The following is a 16,112-nucleotide window of genomic DNA, read 5'->3' as shown; positions in this document are numbered from 1 at the left end:
AGAATTCTTGATGAAAGATGATTCTGTAAAAAATCTCATACCAACCTATGACTATTATAGATTGCTTACCGATTTTTGATCACTCTTACAAATGCAATAGAAAAGTATAAACACAATTTTGTTGTCTGAGGCCTACTTTAACATGAAGGGAAAATGTATTTTATTCACAAACTCGATGTCAAATCCTTCTTTATAGCTTTTTGGAAGTGTGATATTATTTATGCTTGAAGTTTATTATACTGGGTTTTGCAACTAAAATTATTCTTTTTTAAAAAGCAAGATTGAAGCAGGGGAAACACAAAGAATCATGGCAAGGCATCTTATCTGTCCCCCAGTACTCCTCCTCGCTCTATTTTCTCTTTCCCTCATCCTAGCATCCCCCACAGCCTCTCCCCTTTTCCTCCTACCCACCCAACCTACTTTTATTTGTTCCTTAATCTTCAGTGACCACTCCATTCCTCCCCCCTGGCAGCCCCCCCCCCACTTTTCTCTCACTCGTTTTCCTGTTCTCCCACTTCATCTTATTTCCCTGCTTCCTTCCTTCCCGTCTTTTAAAACTTTCATTCCCCCCATCCTCCACCCCATCACATACATGCTATAGTTTACCTACAAAAACCAAGGTTTGGACGTAGGGCTGCCTACTCACGCTGGGTAGGGAAATTCCTGGAGATTTGTGCTGATACCTGGGCAGTGTGGAGTTTGGTGAGGGGAGGGAGGGGAGCAGGGATGTGATTGTTTATTTGTTTATAGTCTGCCTTTCTAGCTGAGATCCAAGGCAGATTACACAGTGCAAGTGAAAACACAATATAATCAACAGCTAGGACATTAACTGAGCAAAGTACAATAATGAACAGCACTTAGGACATCCAGGGAAAGAGATACAACAGGGTATGGTAGTAGAAAATTTGAAAAATAAGCATAAAGCCAAGCACAGAGAAAAAATCTTTCTGAAACAAGTCATAACTAATTTACGGGGCATGCTTAGCAACGTAGAAACTCCCTAGAAGGTAGATGTCTACATCAGCATATAGTATAGCAGACAGTGCCCAACAGAGTAGTGTGTAGTCCCTGCCCCTATCAATGCATCCCTCTGAGCTACTTCTTACAACATAGCCCTATTGTCTGGGTGGATAGCTTGCTTGAATAATTCATTTTTGCTTAGCTGGCAGAAAGCCAGGAGAGCATGAGCTTTCCTGATCTCCTCAAGCAGGCCATGCCACAGTCTACCCCCTAAAGGTGGAATTTTATGCAGGAAAACTGATCTCTGTCATAAGGTTGCCAGGTTTTCTTACCCTCCCAGCAGGGTAAGGAGACCTGGTATCCTAGGGACACCTGGCACTCATCTTTTGAATTTCCTCATGCACTCCTGGTGCAGCATGATGACATCACTTCTGGGAGTGATGTCATTGTGCAGGCTGCAGGAGTGCTCTGGTGATTCTTAAACAATTGGCCTGATTGGGGCGGAAATCAGCTCGGTGCGAAACATGGGAGCTCTCCATGACCTGCACAATGACATCACTTATGGAAAATACATTGTTGTGCCGCACCAGGACCGCACTCCAGGAGTCCCCCCCCCATGAACAGCCAGTTGAGTGGTGGCAGGGGGGAGCGGGGGAGTAAGGGATTCCCTCATCCCCTTTGGAGGACCAGCAACTCTAGTCATCTGGAGAGCAGTCATAATTCCAGAAGCTGTCTAGGCCCCACCTAGATATTGGCACTCCTTTTTGAAAAAATTGGCAAGATTGTTGTAGTTGCCTTGCAACCCTGCAACCTCCCCAATGGCCACTGAGATACCAGAATGTTATCTCATGAAATCTCTGGAACACAGTGAAACATCTGTCCCCTTCTGTTGGTGCATTCCTTCAGTGATCCTTCCTTCCTACCCTGTGTTTTAATTTTGTTTTTATGTTTTTTGTATACATATTTTGGTTTTAATTGTTTTAATAATATGTGTTTTGCTGGTTTCAATGGTTTTTAAGATGTGGTTTTTTAATGTATGTGTTTTTTTATCTGTTAGCTGCCTCGGTTGCTCTGTTGAGGGCAGAAAAGCAGGGTATAAATTCCGTAAATCAATCAAACAACAAATCTCAGAAACATTCACCTGAACAAAAACCTTCTGAAGGAGTCACCCTACACCCACCCTACACATGGATAAAATCAACACCTGCTGGTGTACACATGCCGGTGTGCACATGTATTTTCTGTTTTGGCTCCCCACTTCATGAAACAAACTGTCTGAGGAGGTTAGGAAGTTCCCACGCTTCTTCTGCAGAATATACAAAACAGAAATGTTCAGGAGGGCGATGTATTGTCGAAGGCTTTCACGGCCGGAGAACGATGGTTGTTGTGGGTTTTCCGGGCTGTATTGCCGTGGTCTTGGCATTGTAGTTCCTGACATTGAAGTTCCTGACTGTGACACTGAGAGATCTCTGTCTTTTGGTGCTACACCTCTGAAGATGCCAGCCACAGCTGCTGGCGAAACGTCAGGAACTACAATGCCAAGACCACGGCAATACAGCCCGGAAAACCCACAACAACCATCGTTCAGGAGGGCATTTTTATAAAGGGATTGGAACTGTAGCTATAATGCAGTGGTTCATGGAATAGGCTTTATAAAGGAAAAGGATTGTAGTCTACTGCAATGCTTACTATATGCTTTTATTGCATTAGCTTCTACCTAATCCACTTTCTAACCTCTATGAAGAGTATATCATAAAGAAAGCTGGATTAGATCTAGGAGGTGGAGTGAAAATTGGTGAGAGGAACATTAACAATTTGAGATATGCAGATGACACCACATTACTAGCAGAAAATAGTGAAGACTTGAGACGACTACTGATGAAGGTTAAAGGAGAAAGCGCCAAAGCAGGATTACAACTGAACATCAAGAAGACAAAAGTAATGACTACTGAGGAATTATACAATTTTAAAGCTGACAATGAGGAAATTGAAGTTGTTCAAGATTTTCTATTCCTTGGCTCAATCATCAACCAACAGGGAGACTGCAATGAAGAAATCAGAAGAAGATTGAAACTTGGAAGAGCAGATGTGAGGGGGCTAGATGAGAGCCTTAAAGATAAAGGTGTCCCTTTGGGAACCAAGATCAAGATAATCCAAACTATGGTATTCCCCATTGCCATGTATGGATGTGAAAGTTGTATGGTAAAGAAAGCGGACAGGAAAAAAATTGATTCATTTGAAATGTGGTGCTGGAGGAGAGTTTTGCAGATTCCATGGACAGCCAAAAAGACAACTAAGTGAGTACTAGATCAAATCAAGCCGGAATTCTCCTTAGAAGCTAAAATGACAAGACTAAAGCTATCGTACTTTGGTCACATCATGAGAAGAGAAGATTCTCTGGAAAAGTCAATAATGCTAGGAAAAGTAGAAGAAAGCAGGAAAAGAGGAAGACTTAAAATGAGATGGCTTGACTCAATGAAAAAAGCCACGTCCTCCAGTTTGCAGGATCTGAGTAGGTCTGTTAGAGATAGAACGTTTTGGAGGTCTTTCATTCATACGGGTCGCCATAGGTTGGAGATGACTTGACGGCACATTAAACACAACAATCCACTTTCTACATTGCTTATGGTATATTATGCTTCAAACTGTTTTCTAAATCTGTAATCCTAGTTCTATTGCCAATTTGCCATTGTCTAGGTATTGTATACTGTCTGAGTGATTTTTATCCACCTTGAGTATCAGTGAGAAAGAGCTACAAAGCAAATAAATAAATCAGTATATAAATAAATACAAGTTACAGACCTTCTGTTATTTGGGGATGGCACCCCCCCCCGCCCATGTATATTTTTTAGATGCCATATCTTTCTCCAAGCCTAGGGCCTAGTTCAGAATATGCCACCGTTTTGTACAAATAGGGCAATGTTTTATAGGAACAATCAGAGAAGCATGTTTTTCATACATGTACAGCTTGATTACACAAGAACAGACCACCACTGGATCTTTGAGGGTATGCATTTGAACATAAAGCTGTACGCACCTAGAAAAATACAAGCATTGTCCTTCTCACACAAAACGGTGTGCACACACATATCAGGACAATTGCAAGACAGCACATGTTCTTGTTACCTGTGATTGGTGTGCCAAAATTTAATGCCTGAAAAGGGCTCTGGAATGTCTTGGAACAATGAGCTGGTCCTCTAGGGTCATCCCATTCAACAGCACCCAGTGTTGGAAGAAGGGAAGCAAGTCAGTTTTTTAATTAGCCCTTTGTTTTGTGCCCTTGATCTGCAGGCATCAGCAGGTGATAATAATGCTTGTCTCTTTGCTGTGAAAAGCTACACAGGCTGATTTCTATTGATCAAGCCTTAAAGGCACAGAGATAAGCCAGCTACTGTCGTCCCCGTCCCCCCACCAATCATTCGATGACTCTATCATTGTCCAAGGCTAGAGGAGGACAGAAATTCAAAGAAAGTAAATTAAAATGAACAAGCAGCAAAAGACAACTCGCTCCCACTCCCCACTCCCCATAAACCTAGCATGGCTAGAGCATTAATCCTCTATAATGGCTGCAATCAAACTCATATTAAATTCATATGAATAAAATTCATATTAAATTTATATGAACAGGGTCTCCTGCAGGTGCCAGGCTGCGCGTGGGTGAAGTCAGCAGCAGCCCATACTCGGGCTTTCTCTGTGGTCGCCACTATCTTGTGAAATGACCTGCCTGAGGAGGTCAAAAGAGCCCCCACTCTCCTGGCTTTTTGTAAATGATGCAAAACCGAACTATTCAAAAAGGCTTTTTACTCAAATGGGAGGGCTGTATTGTAGGGATGGGGTCTAGGCTTCACCATTATGTTGCCTTACATATTATCAGTGGCTTTAAATATGTACTCCTATGTACCACCTGTGTTTCAGGTCTAATGTTAATCCTAGAATTGATTATGTTCTGCTTCAGTATTTTTTCTACTCTGTATTGGATTCTTGCTAAAACTATGTCTTTTAAACTTGTATCTATTTACTGTATGGCATTGTTTATGGAAATGTCCTTGATACTGCATGGAAATGTACTTGATCCTGATTGTACTAATTGCATACTATGTAATCCGCCTTGAGTCTCAGTGAGAAAGGCGGACTATAAATGACATAAATAAATAAATAACATAACGTAGGGGTATGTCTCCTATGTTATGTTATGGTAGCACCACTTGCTTCTGAGTATTCATGCACAGTGTTGCACAGCACAGCAGACATTTGTTTATGTGGGGCATCCAAGGAAGGATCGCTGGATACACCTGAAAATTTCCTCAGGACTGCATCATCACGCTCTTTCCTGCAGAATTCCTCCTTCATACAAAGCTGCTAAATACTTGTCAATGGCCTTAAACTTAACATTTAAACAGTAATCTTGAGTGTTCAAAGCACTTCACATATATAATCTCAGTGATCCTCGTAACAGCCCTAATAAAAAACAATAACACTACTAGAGGAGGAAAAAACCTTGCAATCTGACATCCAGGGCAACAAAGAGAAACCATTTAAAAGTGAGCTAATGTTGTCTAGGTGAGAGTAAAGATGAGAGAGCATGTTTTCATTAAATCCATGTTAGTTGATTCGAAGTGTGCAGTCTTTTCAGGCTACACTGAACTCTTTTTGCCAAAGACCAAGCCTAACAGTGCATTCCTAAGAGCACTTACTTGGGAGTAAGCCCCAAGGAACATGCCTGAGTAGGATTATGACTAAAACCACTTAGAATTGCCCTAGCTATCTTTAGAAGTACTACTGTGCCATATTTGGTGTGGCTTTTAGTTGCCAGTTATATATAAAATCTGGATAGATGCATGAAGATGTTTTAATCTGGGGAAGGTTCTTTAATATTTTTAACTTAGCTTTTTAGGTTACATTTGGAATATGATTCTATTTAAAATACTGCTATATGACATGGCTAGGACAGGACAGAAATTTCCAGTCCTGTAAGTAAATAAAATCTACAGGACTTTTGATTGTGCCTGTGTACATGTGGTTGTTATTAACAGAGTACAATGGCTGGCTTTGCTATTATTAAATTCTGGTATGGTTTAGATCGAAAGCTGGTTAAAAATGAGGGTTGCCAGCCTCTGAGTGGGGCCTGGAGTTCAAAAATACAACTGATCTCCAGAGTACAGACATCAGTTCCTCTAGAGCAAATGACAGTTCCAAAAAGTGGGCTCTATGTCATCACATCTCTGCTCAGCCCCCCTCCCCCAAACTCCACCCTCCCCAAACATTACCTCCCAAATCTCCAGGAATTTCCCAAGCCAGTCACAGGCATTATAATCCTAAACAGAATGATGTTCTTCTAAACTCATTGACTTCAATGGACTACGAAGGATATAGCTCTGTTTAAGATTATACTATAGGTCTGAGATGTTGCATATTGACATTCCTACTAGATAGGGAAGTATTTCAACCATAATATGTAGCAGTAGCTACTGCTCACCAGTCAGTCAGAGCTATGCCACTGATAATTTACTGAACAAATACAGATATCATTGGAGACTCATAGTTTTTACTATGCACTAGGATTGCTTTCCTCTAATTTTTTTAAAATCACATTCCCACAAGAAGCAAGTCAAAATAGCAACAGAGATCTCTGAGGTTGAAACATTTAACTGTCAACATAATGAATCACTCCATCATTAGGAAATTCCCCAGAGTATTAATTATCCTAGAAAAACATCCCAGAGACCAGAACTGAACACAACACTTGAAGGAGTCGAGCGGGAAAGAAAAATGAAAAGATTCTCTATTTGGAAGACAGGTTTTTTTTAAAAAAAGTGAGGGTATCCCACACACACATTTCCTAAGAAAATAAAAGTAAAGACAGATGGGTTACATATAGGGTCACTGCCATTGTAGAAATACGGAAACATCTTAAAGCAACTGCATACACTTTAATATTATGAGGGTAGCTTTTATTAATTGCCTAAACATTAACTTTCAGTGACTGTTCAAGACCACTAGATCGAAGGAAGGAAGGGCGGACGGACGGACAACAATACCATAAATATTAAGTGGCTACCATCCACAGATTTCACAGAGCAGGACTTTCCAACTTTGTCCGGGGGGGGGGGGAGTCACCAGATTCCCCCCCCCCCAGCTTTATTGGAGCTAAATGGGGATTTGCAGTGAGGGGGCAAGATTACCATAAATCACATGTCCCTCTTCCCCAAACAGAGATGCTGTTCAGTCAGAAGAACTGCATGGTTAGCTATATGTCAATATATATATCAACTCAATCAACAAGATTAAACAAACAGAAAAGGTTGCAAGGAAGTTTCCTACTTCAGAAAGTCTTCTGTACTACTTCACTGATCAACAGAAAGCCTAACTATCAGTGTGGTTCAAGAGTTTTTAATCATGAGCAAAGCCTACATAAATCCCACTACAGAGCTCAATACTGGTTTTAAAATCAACGCAGCAAAGACCAACTTAGGTTTGCAACACATCTCCCTCTACGGCAATATCCCAGACAACGTTCTGGAGAATTATACATAATATGGTCTTGTGAAAACATTTACTATTCCAATAATGAAGGGAGAAGAAAAAGACCTACTCCGTCTTTGAAAGCCAAATCCAAACTGACTGTCAGGCAACACAACAGCTTATTCACTGGAGCTATGTAATTGGGAAGCGGGAGCAGAATAGGATGGCTTCATTCAACAGATTTGATTATTGCAAGCCATATGGGACAACAATTCATTCCACGATGCCTGCACAGCAAAGGGGAGCAAAGTACAGACAAAAGGAAGTACTTCTACATTCACAGTAATAGCCTAGTGGAACTCACTGCCACAGGAGGCAGAGGGCCACTAGTTTGGCTGGATGCGAAAAAAGAATTAGATGGATTTTTGAAGGGCGAACACATCGTTGGCTAATAGCCATGACAATGACCAGGGCTTTTTTTCAGCTGGAACATGGTGGAACGGAGTTCCGGCACCTCTTGAAAAAGGTCACATGGCCGGTGGCCCCGCCCCCTGATCTCCAGACAGAGGGAAGTTTAGATTGCCCTCCATGCCGTGTGATCATTTTCGCCGAGGGCGATTTAAACTTAAAAAAACTCCCCCCTTGTTCCACCTGACCCCAAAGTGACGTTATTGTGTGGTCCTCCTGAGCTCCACCACTGAGTTCCACCACCTCTTTTTCCAGAAAAAAAGCCCTGACAATGACTAAATGGAACCAGCAGTAAACCTCTGAACAGAAAAGTTAGGGGGCAACAGCCAAGGGAGGCCTTGGACCCTGCCTTGCCTGGGTGGCCACTGTGTGGAAAGGATGCGAGACTACATGGACCACTGTCTCAATCCAGCACAGCCACTCTTGTGTTCTAAAGTAGAGGGGCAGTGATGGGATAGCACACGTGCCTAACACATGCCTAGCATAATCAACTAATGAATATTTTCCCCAGCTAGTCATCCAACCATCTAATGGTTTCATACTTTAATTAGGCAGTTACATTGGTACACTGGAAAGCTTCAGTAAATGTACCATTTTGAAATAACGGGACAATATCTCATGAGACCAGCTGAAATGTAATCCAAGTTGCCATAGCCCTCTAAAAATCAAATTTTTACTTTATAACAGCGCATCACCATTTAAAATAGCTAGCAAATATAAGTTCAAATCTTATCAGCATCATAAAATCCAAGTTGAAAAGACAGTATTACCATGGGAAAGAGCACATCTTCTACACATCTGTCCAGTCTGCATGACAAGTGGGCCCCCTGAGACCACAGCTTTTGCTTGTTGTTGGCCCATCGATCAATCAGGTGGCAATAAAAGCTGCAGACCTGAATATACTTATTAGGAAGTAAATCATGGAACTCAAGGGGTCTTGGGCTCAAATAAATATTCAGACTGGCTTGCACACTTTGACTTGACCAAAATTTGTTCTATATTCTACCTGCTGTTTTCTAGCAGGTAGAATTTCCTGTACAATTTCAAAGCTGAACATTTTAAACAAACTAGCATTTTACACAGTGCTTTTGGAGACGCACAGCGCTCCCAATACATTATCTCAGCAATTGTTAACATGACACATATTGGACAGAGAAAGGACAGGCTGACGTTGGAACTTGGAGGCCAAGGACCAAACTTCACAATACATTGAGGATCTGTGACCAGATTCCCCCAACATGCAATCTAGTATTAAAAAATAGCTGCTGGGCAGGGGGGTGCGGGTATTCATGCCTTCCTCGCAACATCATTTTCCAGATCAAAACTCTCCACCCAGAATTGCTCTTGGAAAACAGGGGGAGCCTGTCTTTTTTCCCTTCCAGAGATAAAAGCAAACTACTTCCATTCCCCAAGCCACAGCCCTAATTCTTGATTCGCCCAACAGCTGCCCTAAAGTGAAATTTGATTTGAAACAGGAATAATTAGCTCAATTTCACAATAACTAGTCTAGCACAGGTCCGTATGATGCATAAGGCTGATTAGGCTGAAGACTAGGGGCCCCACAGGGACTGGGGCCCCTCAATTTTTTTGGCTGAGGTACACCTCCATATAAATTACAATTAATTGATTCTCTTATACAGCCTCTGTTAATAAGATAATTAACTGCTTCCTTATTGCAGCAAACCAACTTGTCTCTTATATTAAAACAATTATCCATAAATTATATATTTTTAATACATAATAAAAATTGTATTCACTTCAAAATATTACGGTATTGAACAATTATACTCCCAAAATGTGCTTTTCTGAAGAGTTCTACTCATGCAATAAAAATATTTTTAAAATTATGAGTCATGACTAGAATTCTTCAGGAGACCCTCAAAATGGATATAGGGCTATGTACTGCGTTCTAGTATCTCCATACCAGAGAAGTGAAAGACTGAAGTGCCGGAGGGGGCCCAAAATATCTGAAAGCCCAGGGGCCCGACCATGGGTTAATACAGCCTGGGTCCAGCAATCTAACCCCTATAACCACCTTGACTCTTTGCTTTAGCAAAGAACATGAGAAATTGTTCAGGGAAATGGGCTTGCAAAAAGCTCTCTGGCCTAACCAGATGGTATGTTGGGAGGACTATGTCAGCCGCTTCCTGTTTTGTTTTGTAAAGTCTTTTACTAGGCATGTGTAGCCCAGGGACCATGGTATTAGGAGAGAAAGGCTTTAAGCCTCCCCCTGTGCCATTGTTCCAATCTAAAAAAGCCCTTTGGGGCACTATTTGCCTATTATGAAACCTGCCATATACTGAAATAGTCCTGACGCAGAACTCTCAATGTCTTGGGTAGACTGACAGGCTCACATTCCAGTGCTTCCTCCCTGGAATCTGGAACTGATATGAAAAATGGCACCTGTAGAATGTCACTGCTAAGTCAACCCTCCTTGTCTTATTTAAAATACTGTTTGAGACCACTAATCACAGTATAAACTGGCTTTTAAAGCAGTCCACGGACCTTTGCAATAAATGGCCCCATATAAAAGAAAGATACTCTGCGGCACCAAAGTTATGAGTGTGTTAAAAGTAGTAAACATTTCAAACCGCTATAAAAAGCAGGAAGATACTTGTGCCAAAAGAGAAAGAAAGAAGAGGGGGAAGCATTCACAGCCTTCTTGCAAAGAAAATTTCATTGGATTATTTTAATGGCCATCTCTACTCCTGGACAAGAACAGAAAAAGGGAATTATTGTTACTGGACAGTAATAAAAAACACAAGAGGTAAGTAAAGCATTAGTGTGTGATGACAAGCATCTTAATAACTGGATTGAAGCAGTCAAATATTGTCAGAAGACATGTGCAGCAGCTGGCACTTCCCCAGTCATTTCAGTGACAATCAAATGGATTCCAGGGTCACTTTTGCAGACGCAGCTGCACAGCAAGGGTGCTCATTATTAACACTATACACCCTGGAACTGTTTAATGCAAGACAAAGGGATTTATTTACTTACTTTAATTATACCCCACCTTTTCTCCCAATCAGAGCCCAAAAGCAGTTTACATCATTCTCCTCTCCTCCTTTTATCCCCATAACAACCCTGTGAGGTAGGTTAGACTAAGAGAATGTGACTGGCCCAAAGCCAATCAGTGATCTTTCATGGCAGAACACAGTCTCCCAGAGTCTAGTCCAATGCTCTAACCACTACACCACAGTGGCTGTCAGAGTTCAGTCCTGAAACCTGTCTGGAATCCAAGGAACATAAGAGTGACTCTGAGAACACACAGAGTACATTTTCGTCAGTCAATAACCCTAGCCACCTCAAACATCTAGTAACAGGAGCAAAAGATGTGATCCTTTGACCTAGGTATGGTTTCTAAGCAGACTTGACCACAGTTCCTTTCAAAGAAAGTAGTTTAGGACAATCTTGTTATTGGTTATCATTTATTACTAAACAAAATTCCCCAGTCTATAGACCAAATTACATGTGATGTTGGGAACTGTGTGAGTCTGTGACTGGAATCCCAGATGTGTACCCAGGGCTGGTTTAAAGTTTTTTATTATGCCAAGCAATGCACACCTGTCCCCTCCAGGCCCTGCGGGGCCACTGGCCAGATCCAACCAAGAGTTTGGTTTGGACCTGGATGGAAGCAGATCAGGTCTAGGAGGGGATGCCAGTCTAGTTTCATACTGCTGAGCAAGTCAGAGTTGCCAACTATGGCTTGGGAAATTCCCAGATTTTGGGGGGCAGTGCCTGGGGCAGTGCCTGGGGAAGACCATTGAGGAGGGTCTTAAGGCTCCTAAGTAAGCTCAGTAGCTATGGGATAAAGGGCCAAGTCCTCTTGTGGATCGAAAACTGGCTAATTAATAGGAAACAGAGAGTGAGTATAAACGGGCACTTCTCACAGTGGAGGGTGGTGAGCAGTGGGGTGCCACAGGGGTCGGTATTGGGTCCAATGCTTTTTAACTTGTTTATTAATGATTTGGAATTGGGATTAAGCAGTGAAGTGGCTAAATTTGCAGATGACACGAAATTGTTGAGGGTGGTGAAAGCCAGAGAGGATTGTGAGGCACTCCAAAGGGATCTGTCGAGGCTAGAAGAGTGGGCATCCATGTGGCAAATGAGGTTCAATGTAGCCAAGTGCAAAGTAATGCACATTGGAACCAAAAATCCAAAATATAAATACAAGTTGATGGGGTCTGAACTGGCGGAGACTGACCAAGAGAGAGATCTTGGAGTCATGATAGATAACTCACTAAAAACGTCAGCACAGTGTGCGACTGCCATAAAAAAAGCTAATGCTATGCTAGGGGTTATTAGGAAAGGGATTGAAAACAAATCAGCCAGTATCATAATGCCTCTGTATAAATCGATGGTGAGGCCTCATTTGGAGTACTGTGTACAGTTCTGGTCGCCACACCTTAAAAAAGATATCATAGCACTGGAAAAAGTACAGAGAAGGGCAACTAAAATGATTAAAGGGTTGGAACACTTTCCCTATGAGGAAAGATTGAGGCGCTTGGGGCTCTTTAGCCTGGAGAAAAGACGACTGAGGGGAGACATGATAGAGGTTTACAAGATAATGCACGGGTTAGAGAAGGTAGAGAAAGATGTGTTTTTCTCCCTTTCTCACAATACAAGAACTCGTGGGCACTCTATGAAATTATTGAGCAGTCGGGTTAGAACAGATAGAAGAAAATACTACTTTACACAAAGGGTGATAAACACATGTTATTCGTTGCCACAGGAGGTGGTGGCAGCTACAAGCATTGCCAGCTTCAAGAGGGGACTGGACAAATATATGGAGCAGAGGTCCATTAGTGGCTATTAGCCACAGGAGATAGATGGTATTCTCTTTGTGGGGAGGTGGTGCTCTGTTGTCTTGGTGCTGGAAGGAAGGCAGTGGGAGGGCTTCTGGTGTCCTGGCCTCACTGACAGTCCTTTAGATGGCACTGGATTTCTAGCCACTGTGTGTGACAGAATGTTGGACTGGATGGGCCACTGGCCTGATCCAACATGGCTTTGCTTATGTTCTTATGTTCTTATGAGGGGATGGAGCTCAGGAGTGGCATGATGTCACTCTAGGATTTACACTTCTACACTCTGTGGTATATCATAGAATCCACCCTCTAGAGCTGCCATCCCCAGGTGAATTGATCTCTGAAATCTAGAGCTTAATTGTAATTCCAAGAGATTTTCAGGTCCTACATTTAGGCTGATAACCCTGGAGCGAGCTGGGGCGTTTAAAAATTGTATATATGATATGACAGGTTCTGTATACAGCAGGGGTTGCCAAACTTTTCTTAATGAAAGCTACTCTTCCACCCTGGCATGTTACCAAGTTTTGTTCTGGCCTAGAAACTCAATGAGGACTAGAACACCAGAAATTAAGCTATCAGCTAAACAGCCCTGAGGAAAATCCTATGAAATAAAAAGTGTCTTTTAAAAAAAAGCTTTTATTGCTTTTAAGCTTGCTATCTTTCCCTGGCTAATCTGCAGCAGCTGGTAAGCTACCTATTGGAGACAGGAGATATCTATACAGGGCTACAGCATCAAAAGGCCTATCTAGTACTATTTTATTTATTTATTTACATCATTTATAGTCCACTTTTATCACTGAGACTCAAGGCGGATTACACAATATGAGGTTAATACAATCAGTATCAAGTAAGTACATTTCAATACAATACCATAAGGTAAACATATACAATGCACCAAATAACTCAGGGGCACCCACATGCATGAAATCAAATAGGTCCTATTATCTCCAGTGAACTTACAAAGAAAAGTAATTATTTATAAGAACAACACCTGATGGAGAACATTTCCCCCCATTTTTCACCAGTGGCTGACCATTTGTCCCAGCAGGGCTTCTTTCCCCTTTCTCTGATTCTAAAACATGTCCACTTAACATTTTCAAAAGTTGTCCCTGTCAATTAAAATGGTCTGAATCTTGGGTTATGACAGTCCACAGAGCTTTAGTGGATTATTTATTGTGTTAAGTGTCTTGATGTGCTAATAGTTGTGTGATTAGGTCACTAAAACAGCTAAAAATATTTCCATTGCTAACCCATTGAGTTTTGTATCAAGAACCTTGCACCAGGTTAGGAAAGAAAATGAGGCACATGAAGAGTTTTCTTTGGGCTTCCCAAATGGAAAGTACAAGTTACTGAATGCTGTGATTTCTGAGTCGTATGTCGGAAGCAGGGATGAACCTCTAAACCAGTGCAAAATCTTGTGGTTCATTGAACACACAACCACAAAAAATAGCTTTGGCGCCCAAGAAATTGTTTTCCAGGTTTTTTATTTGGTTTTTGGGTGTATACATGAAGAAAGCAGCACACCAGTTCCCCAATGAAGAGCGCCATCTATCAGTCCTGCCCTGAGCAGAAACTCTATGCTCACCTCCGGTTAGATTACCTATTCTGCACTGGATATTCAGTCAACCAGCTTGATTGCCTCTCCAATGCACCTCCGCAAACTACATAGGAGGAGGAGATGATGGCGCTGTCCACATGAGCATGTTGGGAGTGACAATGGTGCTGTTTGTACAGCAGCATGCTGTTCTTGGTGGTGGGTGAAAGTGCTGTCGGGTCACAGCCAATTTATGGCAACCCTGTAAGATTTTCAAGGCAAGAGATGTTCAGAGGTAGTTTGCCATTGCCTCCTTCTGCGTAGCAACCCTGGTCTTCCTTGGAAGGAGGTCTCCTATACAACTGCTAACCAGGACCAACCCTTGCTTAACTTCTGAGAGCTGAGGAGAGCAGGCTAGCCTGGGCCAACTAGGTCAGGGCATGGTGTTCTTAAATATGTGCATTTGTGTGCTAGAATAGTTTATTCTGCAACATCTCAGTACAAGCACGTACACACACGATCTAATCTGGAGAGCCAGGTTTGATTCCCCACTTCTCCGCATGAAACCAGCTGGGTGATCTTGGGCTAGTCACAGCTCTTTGGAGCTCTCTCAGCCCCACCCACCTCACAGGGAGTTTTGTTGTGGGGATAATAATGGCATAATTTGTAAACCGCTCTGAGTGGGCATTAAGTTGTCCTGAAGGGCGGTATATAAATCGAAGGTTGTTATTATTATTAAACACCATCCATGAGCCTTTGTATGTGCACACATAAAGTACATCCGTGCACGTGCCTGTCTGGAAAGACTAGAACCTTCCACTCCAGGGTTTTTGTTTCATCACCTGTCCAGCATCGACTACTCAGGGATCAGAACTGAACCCTTTTCCATTGGCTGAGCCACAGCTTTTAGCTAACATGACACATTTCCCAATGCTCCATTCTCCACTTGCAGAAAACCTGGCAGCCAGTGTTTCTTTACCTCCTTACCTCCATCTGCATAGGTCTCAGTTCCGTAACCGTCCTGAAGCCCGTTATTCCAGGTGCCTTCATACTTGGCTCCGCTGCTGACATTCTGCCGTATCCCATACCTTCCCTTAAAGCCGTGGGTCCACTCGCCTTTGTAAATCCAGCGTCCTTTGGTCTCGATCCCTATGCCATGCCTCTTGCCCTGAGACCAGTATCCTTCGTAGGTATTGCCGCTGGGCCACGTGTAGACGCCCACCACTTCAAAGCCGTAGTTCCAGGAGCCACAGTATTCGCCCTGGCCCTTAGGCCCAGTGCAGATGCCGTGCCCGTGGGCCTTGCCCCCTTCCCACCCCCCGCAATAAGCCCCTCCATCGTCAAAGTCAAACCTTCCGCCACTCATGGTGCCAGCAAGCCACAAGGGCCTGATCTCCTCTTTTTTTCCTTTCCTCTCCTTCTTATTTTAGCCAGATTGCTTCTCCGTTAGCTGCTGCATAGCCAAGTGACTCCCAGCTACCTCCAGTGTAAGGTGCTGCGTCCTCACAAGAGGATGGAAACAGGGAAGTAAGAAAGGCAGGAGGGATCCTGTCTGCAGGGTAAGAAGTGAGCGCGATCCGGATGCGGGGGGGGGGGGGGGAGAAGAGAGGGGTTCCACCAGCCCTGCCTAATTCTAACCTGTCCGATAAGGAGACATGGAGAGAACTCTGCGCTGGCCTTCAGAGGCAGGCTGGAGAGGCTGGTGAAACTCCCTCTCAGCAGCAAGCCGCTGGAGTCCACATCCCTGTGCCCTGGGAGGGATGCTCAGCTGCAAGGCACCGAACTCCCCATCCCTGCAGCCTCTTCCCAGAGCCCCAGGCCGCCCTGGGTGGGGGGAGCACCCAGCCCCTTTAAGAGCCTATGCAGAAGAAGGAGGTGAGGAA

General features: G+C 43.0%; 1 protein-coding gene across 1 annotated transcript in view; it reads right to left on the bottom strand.

Moving 5' to 3' along the window:
- The window catches only part of JPH2 (junctophilin 2), a 110,190-nt gene extending 94,078 nt beyond the window's left edge, over positions 1-16,112 (bottom strand). Inside the window, exon 1 of the mRNA XM_054980280.1 lies at positions 15,217-16,112. Within this exon, the coding sequence (XP_054836255.1) occupies positions 15,217-15,595 (379 nt within the window). The 5' untranslated portion in view covers positions 15,596-16,112. The remainder of the gene's footprint in view (positions 1-15,216) is intronic.

Source organism: Eublepharis macularius, chromosome 5, assembly GCF_028583425.1.
Source record: "Eublepharis macularius isolate TG4126 chromosome 5, MPM_Emac_v1.0, whole genome shotgun sequence".
Taxonomy (NCBI): Eukaryota; Metazoa; Chordata; class Lepidosauria; order Squamata; family Eublepharidae; genus Eublepharis; species Eublepharis macularius.
The sequence above is the reverse complement of the archived record's forward strand: the minus strand, read 5'-3'. Positions and strand labels throughout refer to the sequence as shown.